This window comes from Pelecanus crispus, chromosome 7 (genome assembly GCF_030463565.1).
Source record: "Pelecanus crispus isolate bPelCri1 chromosome 7, bPelCri1.pri, whole genome shotgun sequence".
NCBI lineage: Eukaryota > Metazoa > Chordata > Aves > Pelecaniformes > Pelecanidae > Pelecanus > Pelecanus crispus.
This window is the reverse complement of record NC_134649.1, coordinates 43,168,636-43,184,123: the sequence shown is the minus strand read 5'-3', so window position 1 is coordinate 43,184,123 and position 15,488 is coordinate 43,168,636. Positions and strand designations below refer to the sequence as shown.

The 15,488-nt window shown below is 43.3% G+C and overlaps 1 protein-coding gene across 2 annotated transcripts in view; it reads right to left on the bottom strand.

Moving 5' to 3' along the window:
* ATXN7 (ataxin 7) overlaps positions 1-12,414 on the bottom strand; it is a 61,137-nt gene extending 48,723 nt beyond the window's left edge. Inside the window, exons 1-2 of one of the 2 annotated variants that reach the window (XM_075713897.1) lie at positions 12,165-12,414; positions 11,428-11,496 (exon numbers count right to left, since the gene is read on the bottom strand). In XM_075713897.1, coding sequence (XP_075570012.1) covers positions 11,428-11,496; positions 12,165-12,414 — 319 coding nt within the window. The remainder of the gene's footprint in view (positions 1-11,427; positions 11,497-12,164) is intronic. The other variant, XM_075713898.1, reaches the window with a different exon arrangement.
* Positions 12,415-15,488: the final 3,074 nt, after the last annotated feature.

Sequence of the window (15,488 nt, the reverse complement as noted above, 5' to 3'; positions counted from 1 at the left end):
AAGCGGTGTCCTGCACCCCCCGCCCCCGAGAAGCCCACAGACCTCAAGCAGTGGTCCCCGCACATCGTGTTACAAGACCAGGCCTGCTTGCAAAGGTCTGTAGAGGAGATGTCACAAAAGACATATGGAGTCAGTATTAAGCAAGAGGCACAGCAAAGAACATACGGAGTTGGTATTTAAAAAAAGGCACGGAAAAGAACATTTCAGAGCACTAGTTAACTGCCCCTAGATGACTCAGGATGACAACAGTAAGAAAGATTAAATAGCTAACAGAAAATTGAAAGGTGAACAGGATCCTTTGATATTATGACAAACTGCTTGTAGAGTTTACCACCCTCCAATACACTGAAAACAAATAACACATCTACCTTCCTAAAGCAGACAAAAGGTATCTATTGCAAACACATCTAGGATAACAAAACCATGGTTTACAACAGAAGCAGACCCTTTGCCAGACACAGCAGTTGCACGCGCACAAATTTCAGGACCTAAGCTGAGGTCTTCAGCACAAACCCACCCGAAGACTCCGGCAATCTCTACTGGTGCCTATCCAGGGTGGGCAGGAAGCCAACGCCGCTGCTGCCAAACTTGTTGAGCCAGTCTTCCCAGCGCTGGCCCACAATGCACCGCTTTGTGTTTGGAAATTGCTCAAAAGCTTTTGCTTCCAGCAACAGCACGGAGCACTTGGGGAAAGATGCCAAAGGAGTCCATGAAAGGCTATCACAGGGCCACCATAACAGTACGGACACCCCAGATGCTCCTGTCAGTTGGTGACCTCACCTTTGAATCACTGCGATGACGAATGACACGGTGGTTCCTGTGAAGCCCTGATCTCACAACACCACTCACGGGAGTGCAGGAAAGCTCAGTGTGATTAAACTATAAATAAAACTGCTGATGTTGCACCTTACCATCATGTCTTCCCATTTTACAATGCAGAGCACCATCTATCCAAACTGTGATTTTGGTCCTTTCCCAGGACAGGGGCCTTCCTTCACATGGGCGTGGTTATCCACAACACCTCTCGATGGTGTCAGCAGGATGACAGAGAATTTCAGTGTTGCACAGAGAACCCCCTTCTCATCCCAAGCAGCGGTAAAAAAGCCTCAGACAAGATACACTGACAGCGCACTGAAGATTTTACTCGTGTGCTCTACCTACTCCTCAGATAAAAATAGCATTCTTATCTCCAAGGCTATCAAGCCAACACTTCAGATCATTAAATTCAGGCCACAGAAACAACAGAAGAGACTTGCAAGTTTTATTCCAGCAATGACACAGTGGTCTATGCCCCTACATTTCAGGGCATAGCCTCACAGTCAGGCAGAACCAGAAGGAAATTTCCCAAAGAAGGGCTGATGGATTTCGGACTTCTTCTCCAAACACCCCATGGAAATAGCGGTGTTGAAATAGCCAGGCAAAGCAAACCAAGTCAGCTGGCTATTCAAGCAGGTCCTATAGAAGGAACAACAGATAAGGAGATGGGCTCTGCCCAGCCTACAAACAAGACATAATCAAACTGTGTCAGGTATGGTTCAGACATCGGTATTTCCCCCCAAGTCCCAGAATACAACTGGTAGTAGTTTTCCTTCAATTACTTAGCCACAAAAAAGAGCATTTAGGACAAAAAAATTTGCAATCTATTACACTAGCTTTGGTAGGCAACACAGATATATTGAATTTGGCTCAAAACTTCTCATCTGTAAATTATGAACTACAATATGGAACAGAAGCTCCTTAAAAAGTATGATTTCTAGACAGTTGCTTTGGGTAACACAACTTACACAGAAACGAAAAATAAAACTGCTCTCTGAAATTCATCTTTAAGTACTTTTATGAAGTAAATGCTGCCTATCAGGCAATTCATCTGAGCCTTTCCTCTCAAATTCTTCCATTTAGCACCAGCGAGAGCAGGAAGACCGACATCTCTTCTAGCCAAGCAGAACACACATATTCAAACACAGATTATACATTTTAAAAAACAAATTAACTGAAAAAACCCCAAAAGTATATTCCTTACAAACCAAAGCCTTCTAGTTGTCAGAGGCAAGTTAGAGTCCCTTAATACATTTCTAGAGTCATCCTAAATGAACTGGAGTGCAACAGACAATTTTAACATTTACTGGGAAAAGTGGGAAAGTTCCTGGGAAAATTTATTATTTTGAAAGCTGCTTTCCAAATTATTTTACATGGCTGTCTCAATAATCCAACACCCACAGTGTCTGACTACTGGGAACCATTTTCGCTCCTTTGAAATATCCATCAAAAATACAGCCAGTTAACCCACATTTTTTCAGGCTTTGAGGCCTCTGGATATTCCACGCTACTACAGATTTGTTCTGAAGGGGTAAGAATAATATTTGGTACGGCTCACGTTTACGTACACTATATAGAAGATGCCTCTTTCTCCTTTTGGCATCATTTGCAACAGCCCTCCAACAGGAGATAAAAATAAATGATGCCGTAACTCTTCCTCAGCAGAATAACCCTGATTCAAATGCTATTCTCTCCAGTTCACAAAGTTACTTGGAACTGCCTTGGGAATTTCAGTCAAAGAAACTTTTCAGTTCTATTACCTAGTTTTCTAACATAGCTAATCAGTGAAAATAAATTTTAAAACCTAACCAATATGTTAAATAATATAAACTAATTCTTACTTGCTGTTTACTTTTCACAACACACTTACATATTATAACTGATCCTGATTTATACTACAGTTATTCACTGATGCAACATCTCTAACACTCTTAAAGATAACCAAGATACAAGATCTAATATACCATACAATCACAATGGTAGCCATGTAAAAGTCAGATCAGATTCACTCTGAAAAGAAACATAAGCAAATACGGCCAAACGGATTCTAGGATTACCAGACCAAATACATGCTGGAAATTTCAGTATCTTCTTTAAGCACCATCACCTTGTTTTGGAAACAACTTTAAAGTTAGAACACGACCATTATTTCACAAATGTTTCATTTAGCAGAGATGGAGGAGCTACTTAAGCCAGCATTACTGGGAGGGGAAAAAAAAAAAAAGAAAAAAAGATTGCAGAACCACACCCTAGGTGTAAACCGATACAGATTTTCTTCTGTGTTTTAGCCTGAAACAATAGCCAGAGGGTGTCATTTAGGCTATATACACCTTGACAAAGCAATGGCTACAATACCTAGGGACTGACAATTAAAATGTTTGCATAGAGAAGCGTAGCGAACGTGGCTGGCTCGCACATGCAAACACTCTCGCCTACCGAGCCCCACAACCTGGCCCTGCGTCCTCCCTCCAGTCTCCAGCAAAACCCTCACTGACTTCAGTGGCTCACGACAAGACCTCACATCCCCAGATACCACTTAATAAACTGGCAGAACTCCAATTTTCCCACTGACGACATCTACTACGTCGTTTATGCAGTCAGTGAAAAAAACTGTAGACACAAAACTGAACTTATGAAGGGCAAAATACAATGGAATTTGACGTTAAAGGAAAGCAAACACCCGATTTACTGTGTATTCAGTGTATTATTTGCTTTTCAAATTTAACTCATTAAAGCTTCTACACTTTGTTTTTTCATGAAAGCTGCTATAGGACTTTCAGGCAACTATATCAGCGTGTCCAACAAACTTTCTTGCAAATAAAACCACGAGAGCTCTAGATTTCAGAACAAAAGCGCACATCACGGACTTAACAGCCTCAAAGCTGCTCCCTATTGGATTTTAGCCCTTCAGCTGCTTTGTATACACTTTTTCAGTGCAGTTGAGAACACTGCACTTTATTACACTAAAAACAGTTGATGAAAGATGCAAGTCCTGCTTAGCCACAGAAAAGCAAATCAAGAACACTGTGTAAGTTTTCTGGCTGTTAGAATCCCACCAGAAGAGAAGGGAGGCGTAACCAATTATCCCCTTCACCTTTTCTTACCAATGACGTTTGTCTGTGGGCTATGCTGAAGCTATCAAAAGTCGAAATCAGGATGGGGGTGAGCTTGTAAATAAATGATCTTTCTCATGGGAAAAGAGGTTACAACAAAACAGCTTATTCCACACGGGGTGACAAGCAGCATTTACACACAAATAACTGAGCATTTCAGTATTTATAATCTACTTGAGCCAATAACCTAGAATATCTCACACCACAGTCACCATTTCCAAAGCTAGCGATCACGGCTCCAAGTGATGTGGGAGCAGCTGCATGTGCAGCATACTTTGATGAAGTCATACCCCGTAGTATCTGGGGTTACCACGAGTATCTGACTTACCACGAGAATCAGTTTGACAGCCACTGCACCACCGGTCCTGGCTCACAGCTGCACACAGCCTGCACAAGCAGGGAGAACTTCTGACTGCGCAAAGCCTTCTAGCAACAGGAACACCAATTACAATAAATCCATTGCCTTCCATGACAACTGCCTTTACAGTCGTGCTACTCTGCTCCATTACACTTTGAATTCCCTTTGCCAGATTTTAACACTCGCTGCTAAAAACTTAAGGTGTAAGTACAAAGCTGCATTCATCTCTGTGCTGTCACCTACACTGTAAGAATGTCTAGGAAATAATGTTGAGTATTACACATACAGGCAACTTCCACACCAGTGGTGATTTTCTTCATTAAAAGGGAAGAGAAACAATTTTAAGCATCTTATAGACTATTTAGAATACTTACTTACAAATCAAATATTATAATGATTTGTGAAAGATGAAATATTTTCTGACTTGTAAGTGATAAGAGATCACACGTATCCCCAGCCAGCCTTTGGCAGGTACAGCCATAGACTAGGCATAGTCAGAAAAGGTGCAAGAAGTGTCTGCATTTTCTTTTATAAATCCACTGCAATGGAAGAAATAGCTTTTAAAATAGTTACCTTAGAGTAATCTGCATCCTCTTAACCTAATTTATTTAAAAGTACCCTTCACTAAGCCTTTCTGTCTTTCCTGCTGTACTTAGATGATAGTGTTATCAACTCATGTGAAAGTCGTATTTCTACATAATATTTATCGCATTGTTCTTCTCTTACTGAGCATCTGTTGTTAAATATAGAACAGAAACGACACAAAAAGCAATATTTAATCAAGTATTATCAAGACATCACCTCTTCTGCACAGGCATAACCTAGCTAATCATACATACCACTTAAGAAGTGTTAGATAACAGTGAATTCCTGACTGTTACGTATGTGTATAGACAACTATTTCAAAGGTTCTTATTAAAAAAAAAATCCTGCTTCCTCACATATTGTGGATTGATAGAGGCAGCTTTGCGGCTGCAGTTCCAATGAAAGTCCCCAAGACCTTGCAATATCGCACTAATAATACGGTAATATCTAAAACCTGCAAAGTATCTTTAAAGCATAAAAGATGACACAGTTCTAACTTGCAGTCTAACATCACAATATTCTATTTATAACATGTGACTCATCTCGCCAGAAATAATTAAATATTGTAAACAGAACTTGGATTTAAGGGAAAAAAATAACAAGAAGGAAACAAGGGCCAGTCGCTGCAGATAATCTCAAAAGTAGCTTGAAAAACATGCAATTTGAAAGGATGCTATCTCATAAAATCGCTACAATTTTCTCAAACAGTTCAATGCACTTTTAAAGTCTCCTTGTAATTGTTTTACGATAACCAGTCCACAAATCCTTAAAACGCTTTGTGTAAATAGTCAATTAAAATGCAATGAAATGAAGAGGAGATTTATCCGATTACAGACTGTGAATAGCTATGCAGAATGTCAAAAAAGAAGCATGGCACTTTGTACTGCTACCTTAAAATATTTATTTCAATCTATTAAAAATTCTCACAGTGTATTTGCAGGCAGTCAAGGACTATAGAGCCCTCTAAGCATCTTTGACATGATTTAACACAACAAAAAAAAATCAACTCAATTGAGCACCTCCCAGGGCTAAATAAAAACAAATTTAAATTTGAAATAAGATGCTGTCTCTTACTTGTATTTACAACTTAATATTGGAACAAAAGTTTCACCAATGCTTTAATTATTTATTGAACTTGCTGCTGGGAAAATTCTAGACCTTGGGTCTATGTGACAAAGATGCTTCTAGTGAGCCCCCCCGGCCCAGTCCTGGATTTCACTGCTCAACCCTGCCCAGCATGGATTCAAGAAGAACAAGGGTTCATTGCATAGCTCCCAGTACCCTCACAGCTCTGGTAACTTTCATTAATAACAATTACTATAACCAAATCTCAAAGCTTCTGCTGAATGCTCTAGAGGTTCGTGGAGCCTCTTCCCTCCCTCCCCCCAAGGATACACTAACTGTTCAAGACCAGAAGTTCAGCTGCTATCAGGTGACACGATGCTGAACGGAATTTGCTCCCACCTGCTCTCCTGATAAGATTCCTATGGTCATAAAGTCTTCCGGAGCATCTTCTGAAGGTGCCTACCAAAAACTGACGATCTGCATTCCCACAGAAAATTCAACACTTCTTTATTAAGACGAGTATAGTCTAAAAACCCTAAGAATGGTACCACGCTACATCACCACACAACTAGCATCAATTCTGACCTGCGGTACCTCCAAGCACATCTAACGCATCAGTGACCATCGCTCAACTAACCTCAACCTATGACAAAGTAATTGTCTCCTCTGCATCTCCCCCTGTGACCATCGAGAGGACCACCTCATCTGAAATAGCTCAGTGATGTACAGAGAGCAATCAGAAACTTCCTCGGGATTCTCAGAAGCACCAAGTACAAAGAGTTAGAACAAATCGCTGGCAGACTGTATGGATGCTGTAAGGGTGGCAAAGAGCTCTTTTTAACCAAGATCTAACGATCTTGATCAATGACAATTGATCAAATCGAGCTCAAGACCCAAGTTACACATGCTCTGTCCTCCTCTTATACCTTGTTGCCAGTTAGCTATAAACTATGGTGACAGTACTAGTGAAGTGCTTGAAATAGGCAGTATCAAGGGATTCACCTCTCAAAGGATGTAGCGCACACACAAAAAACAGGGGCTGTATGTGTTACTGCAATGATGAGATGCTTAAGCTCTTGCAAAGACACCCCAGGGTTTCAGCATGCACTGAATAAGCTATCAAAAGCAAACACTCAAACAATTTTAAATTGTCTAACCAAATCTCTCTTCTGTTCTCCCCACTTTTATTTTCCATCCTGAAATGCTACAGATTCCTTTGCATTGTTATTGTTATACATATTTCAAAATTATTTAGTGAGTCGATATAAGATTTTAACAGACTTTCACCCCAACCACTTCAGAAGGCTTGCACACATTAACAAGTATTACTGCAAGTAACGATGATCTCTGTTAAAAGCAGGTAGGTTCTTTCTCTCTGTCTCTCCAATACAGCTTTGGGGATTGTGGTGGCTTGTTTGGTTTTTTTTTTTAAATTTAAAACAACATACAAGATAACTGGAAGCAACTGGAAATTTACTGTGGGGGGAGTCAGAGTTTCTCAGGGGGTGAGGGAGGGTTAAGCCCCCAGTCCCACCAAACAGTTTTAGGCCTCGTCGTTTCTACTCAGACCTTCTCTACTCTTCCACAGAGCAAAACAAACCAACCTGTTGTCAAATCTTGCAAGAAGCAAAAGTTCACTCTCTTGAATCCTGTCAGTTACCACAAATGAACTCTATGCTTACAGATACAGTTCTATTTAGAGATCATTTTCACAGCAATAATGGGCTAGAAATTTTTTTAAAAGAAAACTGCATTCAACACAGGTTAGAAAGAATCTCCTGAAAAACAAACTTGTTTGCCGAAATGTTTCAAGCACTGATTACAGAGGTTGACACTAAGAATCATTTTCTTCAAATGAAAAAGTATCAGATACTACAGACACATCAATCTCTTTTTGAGACCTGCTGCATCTCCAGTATGAACTGAACATGTTGGCTGTATCTGACGGCACACGCTCCCAGTATCACACAAACAAATTTGAAAGATGCCCTTCAGCAAAGTTTCATTTTAAAATATAAGAAAAATGGATGAAGAGGACTAGATTTTCTGCCTCGCTGTTTTGGAATGCTTTTACAGATTATAATGCAACATGCCATACTTGCTTCATCACAGCAAAAGCTGTGTGGCAGGGGAATCACACCTTTAGCTGGTTCACAAGCAGTAAGCAATTAAGTGGCTGTATGAGCTAAAAGATTCTGTCATATGAACTATACAGAAAAATAACTGAAGTACAATTGCTTCTAACATGGCCTTACATTGATAATATTGCTCATCACAAGAAGATTTCAATGTACAAAGTCAAAGTAAATTTTAAAGTAACATTTTCCCATGATGGAGGATGCCCCTTTCTCATTTCCATCTGTTGGGGATTTTCTGTACCAAAACCGAGCCAAGTCCCTTGGGCCTGTACCTTATTTCTGCAGCTCTAATTTCTACATCAAAGCTCAGTGTGGACTGTTACTGCCTCAAAAAGCAACATGTAGGAAAGCATCCACTGAGTTTCTCACTTTGGTGAAGGTCTGCGAGGATCCCAGCAGGAATCATTGCATATTATGGATTAACAGAATAGAAAGCACAAGAGCAGTGAAAAAGAAACAGGGAAGTATGAGACACAAGCACTGGGAGTCTGGGAAGCCCAAATTCAATTTCTAGTTCTTACTGCGGTGAGAGCTTGGTTAAGTCAAGGAGGGTTAGATACAGAAAAAAAGAGTTTGAGACTATGAACTAATTTTAGTTTCCTGATCCCTACATGGAACTAGCATCACTGACAGGTATTAAGGACTCGTCAGACTTCACAACCACCAGCATGCCGAGAGAGGAGCTGCCTGATCAGCAAATAGGAAATGCCGGTGACAAAGGTGTGTCTGAAATCCTGCCTCCCTCCAGAGCTTGCAAATGTTGTCCTGGAATTACACATTTATGTCCTTTATTCCTTTAAAAGAGTAACAGGCATCATTCTTTTCCTTCAACAAAAGGAGACGCTGGTAATGTTAAGCCCCTTTTTAATACAGTGTTAACAACAATGGGAACACTCTGCTCCTCATTCAGGAGACCCAGACTCTTCGCCTGCGAGCCTGAAACCCACCTCTTGCCACCAGGCAGGCTGGTGATGAAGCTCTTCCCACTAGAAGACGCAGAAAAACAGCACGTGGGAAAGGAAACAACTACAACCCGTAACCCAGTGGGTACGCAGGCCGGTGGGAGCCTGACCCGAAAGCTGACAATTGTTAAATAAAGAAAATAGTTCTTGGTTTTGAACCCAATTCTAATAAATGGGCTGTAAAGTCATGTTCCCTCCTTCGCTCCCTCTCCAGGCCATGAATATTTAATTCTTTTATGCAAACTGGAAGAGTTGCAATGCAAGGTTAAATTAGCCTAAATAACCTTGAAATCCTTTTGTGAAGTTGGGCCTCTGAGTCAACTCCCAATCCGTAGAGAAATAACTTTCTTACACAACGAGTTCTGTTGTTAGCCGTATTTAAAATACCGTGTGGTACCATGACAAAAATCTTGAGGTTAGAGTTGATTTGACAAAATTTATACCCTTGGTTCACCTTTCCATGTTAAGATCCATGGTTTAGACAGTCCAATTATTTAATAAATGTTTGTTCCTCAATTTTGAATGCAAAATTCTTCCTGGGAAAAGGAATCAGTTACAGTATTCTCAAAATTTTATTTGCTAACACAAAACACATACATACGCTGGCATGTTTTGCTGCTCCCCTAGCTCTTTAAGGGCAAACTTAATTAATACTACTTTTGCTTTATTTTGCAGTAGGCCGAGCTCCCTACAGACTAGCTACAGCTATACGTCAAGTCAGTGTCTCACTCGTATGTCATAAAGCAACCAAAATAAATAGACCTCTGGAAGCCTGACAGAGCTACTAAGTTTCACTTTTAATTCTCAAAGCATTTTATGAACTTTCTTCAACTCATAACCCTACAAATCATTCACGTGGTTGGAGTCAGTGAGGAGAAGCTGTGTCTCAGTGGTCAGCCTGTGCAAAAACAGTTTCATGATCTCTCTCCAAACCGGGGGGGGGGCAGAGAAAAAAGGAAAAAAAAAAAAAAAAAAGATTATTCTTCACCCTGCCAGCTAATCTTTAAAATCTGGGAACCTTAGATGCTTGCATTTTAAGAGGTAGAAATAAGAAAGAATGTTTGAAAATCCTTATTAGTAAAAATCTTTACTAGGGTAATGTGTATGCTTATTGTTATAAATGCTGTTTTAGCACTTGAATGATTTGCCTACTCAGAAAAATAACTTCAATATCCAACACAACTATTAGATTGTAACTCAGCAATAAAGTAATAAAGTGATTTTTCAAATGCCTAAGGACTTATACATACACTTAGAAGATGGCAAAATGGCACAAGTGTTCCTGAATGCTGCAGCATAGCTGTCTATTGCGTCTCTCTTACAGGTCAGTGACCACTGACTCTAGTCCTAGAAATTGATTTTTTTCCAAATTTTAGCAACAGTAGTAATTCCACAAGAAACAGACATTTTGATTCAGCCTCAGTATAGATCACTGCCTCCCAATCTCACTAGCCTGTGCCACCTTGCTTCAGTTTTCATTTGCTGTTTGTAGCTCACAAGTAGGTAAGTACTGAATCAGATATCTCCTAAGGTCCTGGCAAGTCCTGCCTTCTGCGATCATAAACCAAGTTTACAAACTCGGTCTTCCATTTCTAACAGTGTCAAATAAATGACTTGGGTCTAACTGACCTAGTGTTGAAAGCAACGATGCCTAATCTATGGCATACTCCTCAGTAACAGAAAGTCCAACGGAACTGAGCTAGCACCAACAATATTCATAAAGTTTTAGAACATTCCTCTGCTATAAAACAATCGTGAAACTGGAAAAACAAAAATATTGAAGAAAAATTGAACACCGTAAATCAGACTCATCAGTGTTTTCTCCACTCCCTGTTCCAAAGTTACCAATGATCTATAGCTTTCATTCATCATTTGCTTACAACTCCAAGTAGCATTGTTACTCTTGAAACAAACTGGCCCGCTAATGGGCTTTTGCTAATCACAGGTGAAAGGTCACTCTCATTTAGCAGTACACTAAGAAATAAACATAACACATCAACATGACAGAGAAAGGGATCAGTGTTCAAATACTGACATGGATTATATTAAGAATCAAAATATTTTAGCTCTAGAGAAGATATTATCAGTGCCGGTCACACAGTTTCCTTAGGACTATTTATAGCAGGAAAAAAAGAAAATGCAACTAGAAACACAGTAAAGACAACACAATAAGTAACCTATGCCCTACCTTACCTTGTAGTTTTGAGATTATATATTAATTTAATAATAATGCTAAGCACACCACTCACTGACAGGTTGCAAGTCCCAAATCCAAAGCGATAGGACTGAAGATAAGTTTCCTTCCTCTTTCCCATGCACGTCCTCTCGTAACTAGTTATGAGCAGGAAAACTTCCCCGTACGCTTTTCTTCAAGAATGAATCGCACTCACCTTCTCGGCAAAGTCGCATTGCTTCTCGGTTTCTTCCGTATTCCTTGAAACTTTCTTCTAATGCTGTTCCTAAAACCAAAAAGCCACAAGATCTCTCAATCCATGCAGAAGTCACAGAGTAGGGCTGATAAACAACCACACACGCAAACACACACGCACCCCGGTACGGGAACAGACCGGCGCACCGGGGATAGGCGCTGCTATCGCTGCGGCAGCCAACGCAGCTTCAGGGAGGCTGAGATCCGCCGGCCCGGCCCCCGGAGCCCCCGGAGCCCCCGGAGCGGGGCCGGGGCTGCCCGGGCCGCTGTCAGCGGAGGGGGATGCGCACCTGAAGCCGGAGCTTCCCCCGCCGTCCCCGCCCCGAGCCCAGGCTGAATCGAGGGCAGGAGGTGCCGGCCTCCGGGGACGGGCTCCGACCGCCCCGCACCGTGTCCCGGATTACAGGAACTGGGGCGAGCGCTGCCCACCCGCGCCGCTCCCGAGCCCCCGCGAACCGCGTTACCGGTCACCGAACTCGGCCGCGACGTTGGGGCGGGGGGGGGGGGGGGCAGCGGAACGGACCCAACCGCCTCCCCGGGCCCGGCGCCCTCCTGCCGGGCATCCCCCGGCCGCATCGGCGCCCCACGGTCCCTCCGGCGGCGGGGCCGCGCCCGGGGCACCCCCAGCCCCGCGGGGAGCGGGGGCCGGGCCGGCAGCGGGGGTTGGGGGGGGGGGGGGGGGGGGGGCCGGCCGCTCACCGTCGTTCCCGTGAAGTTTAGCAGCATCGACCCAGTGGCTCCAGGGCTGCCCCAGCATCGCCTCGGGGCTGGGCAGGGACCGGCGCTCCCCGACGGCCGCCATTGCCGCTGCGGTGGCGGCGGGGCCGGCGCCGCTCCCGCCTCCTCCGCCTCCGCCTCCTTCGCCGTGGCGGGGCCGCCGCTGCCGCTGCCTGGCCGCCGCCGCGCTGCGCTGCTCCCTTCTGACGTCACCCGCGGCCCGCGCCGACATTCTTTCCGCTGCTATAATGTAACGAGAAAAAGTCATCGGGCGCTTAAGGTGGCGCCGCGCTTTTAAGGAAGCGCCGCGGCGCTGTCAGCCCGCTCGCTCGCTCGCTCTCCTCCCCGCGGGGAACCTACGGCCCTGGGGCGGCGTCGACTCACCTCCGCGGCGGCCCGGGGGGCGGGAGCCGGGTGCCCATTATTGTACGGGGAGCGCTCCCTTCCTCTTCACCGTGTAGGTGAGGCGCGTTTGTGTTTGCGCTAACAAAGCAGCGGAAAGGGGGGGGGGGGCGGAGGGCAGGGCTACGCCTCCCGCCAGGCGCTCCCCGGCTCCATGGGCCGCCTTTCTCTCTCCGCACCGCGGCCCGCGACCCTACAAAAACAACGGCCGCATCACAACCCCGCCTGGCACCCGCTGTCCCGAGAAGGGGGGCGGACCAGCGACGCGACGCGGCGGGGCGGAGCCGGCCTTGCGTGCACCTCCCCTCCTCGCCGGCCCACCTTAAACCCGGCGCCTCCTTAAAGGCAGTGGCGAGTACGAAACTCGCTCCGGGCGGCGGCGGCCCCGGGGGCGGGGGGGGAGCCGGAGCGAGTTTCCTCCTGGCCGCTGCCTTCGTTATACTCAAACCTGGCTCCCAGGGGAGGTCTTGTCATTGTTATTCCGTATTTCTTTTCAAACAACAGCTTTTTTTTTTTTTTTTTATTCCCCCTAAACTTTGGGATGCCGCTCAGCGGTGTTAAAAGCGACGACTAAAGGATGCTTTCCTGCCTGAAAACTCTTGGTAACAAAGTTTAAGCTTTGCATGATCAAGTTATTTGATTAAAAAAAAAAAAAAATCTGGGTTTAGAGTCCGTTTATTACAGGGTTTTCTCTCCAATCGACTTAAAAGGTTCAAGCACCAATGTCAAATTAAACTCCCAGGCCATGATCTGCAAACATTTCCGGCCACACTTGATGCCACTGTCGGTAGCAACGTCCTCAATGAACAGCTAAAAACGTATATAAATCTGACCTGCTGCCTCCTCTACAGGTAATCAGCCCACGCGCAAGCTCGAGAGCACGGGGCTGGCGCTGTCAGTGGAAGCGCTCACAGATCCCATACGCCTATTTGCAAAACTAGACAGCAGAAATCAAAACCGCAAATAAATTTGGTTAGACCACGCCGTCCCAGTCCTGCAGAGGTGTATGTACCTGCAGGCTTAGCTAACACTTTGCTATTTTCATTTAAAGTGTGGAACTATACAAGCTACAGATGTTTCTTTCCAAATTTATGCACATAAAAGATATATAAATACAAGCTCATCAGACAATCGTCATATGGGATGGGGTAGGTTGTAGCTGTAATAGTTTCTGAGTGTGACGTGAATTATCAGTTGGGTGGAACACTGAATGTATCTTGTGAAACTGTAGATCTAATACAGAACAGCTAGTGAGATTTTTCTCTCCTCTTGCTCACTCTAATTTAACTGGTTAAAAAAAGGCAAACACCATGAGATTTACATAAAGACAGCAACAATGACTTCTGTGGCAGACATTTGCGGCAGGATGAATTAACAAAGGCCACCAACTTCTCGAGCTGGGCCCTGAGCTTTCAGTTACACACGCTCGTAACTGTACTGTAGCTTCCCAAAACAGCCGGACGACTCTTCAATTTAGGTCTGAGCATGAGTAAAGGTGTTTATGTGAGGAGAGTCTAAAGATAAATGACGGAGGGCATTACTATTCGATTAATTAGCAAATAGTATAGTTTATAATACAGAAAACTACTCATAATTAAAGCTAAGAACATCACTGGAAGAGAAACATGTCAGGCGCTAAACAATTTCTGAACAGAACCTAAGCTTCTTTTGTGGTGTAGAAGCCAGATAGGGGGAAAAGTCTGTAAGTGATTTCTTTCTAGCTTAGTTCTTCAAATGCTCCACAAATGGAGTCTAATACAACATCCGTAGCTGCATTCAGACTCCAGCCATAGGACAAGGCAAGTTACAGACAGAATTATAGTCTCGGTGTCAAATACTCCGGTTTATGTTACAAACTTTACTTCATTCATACAGCCCTCCTTTGTTCTGGAGGAAGCTGTCAGAAAGCTGCCTCAGCCACAGTTTGAAAAAGATCCTCAATACATCCGAGTGTCCATCAAATTTGTAAAGGCTTTCACTATTATTTATTTTACAGAGGTCATAAAGCAAACATATTGATCGGTGACCAAACAGAGCCACAGAACACCAACGCCTACCTTTTAATAGCGACAGATTTTATCATGGCATATCAATTTAATGTTCACACATCACAGATTCTTTTCTTTAAGCATTGCTGATGTACGTAGGTCTAATTATGAAAAAGTCAAATGGCTCAATTTGGCAAAATTACATTGACTACCTAACTACTTTAACAAGCCAATATATTATAAATTTTTCAGTTTCTAAGGTAACTCTCATCAAGTTACTCAAAAGCACCTCTTGCTTTAGAAGTGCCATCCAAACAGGTAAAGCACACACCACCTTTATTTCACGCATCTTTGACTATCTCCTTTCTTGTTCTTTCAAACTGCTTGTTGCATTTTTTTCCCCTCCCTTTTTCACAACTGTTTTCCCCTATATATTCCCACTCAAGATCTAATTCTGCAGTCTGGGCCTCAGGCTGTCCTGTAGTAAACCTTCTTCCGCTAGTAAAGTGTTTTCCCACTATATCGTGAATACATCAATATTCCAGTAGAGGGAGGAAAGCGGCAGCAGAAAGATCAGTTCATCAGTTCAACGCACAAGCCTGATTAGTCAGACAGCAGGAATAGGGGCAGATGAAAAAACAATTTTACAAGGACTGGAGGGGGAGAGGATTTTCTTTTCCCACAAACTCACTATGCTGAGTATGTGTTTGGGTTTTTTTTAGGCACACAAATTCAATTCTCTTAAATTGTTTGCATAGTACTATACACGGATGCATCGATGATTTTAATGACAAATAGGGAAAACCCTGAAAATCCATCATGTTAGAAGGAAATCAGAATTGAAAACACGTGTACAAGCCATAGACTTTGAACGGAGGTGACTATTATGGATCTGAGACATCCAGGTCAGGAATAT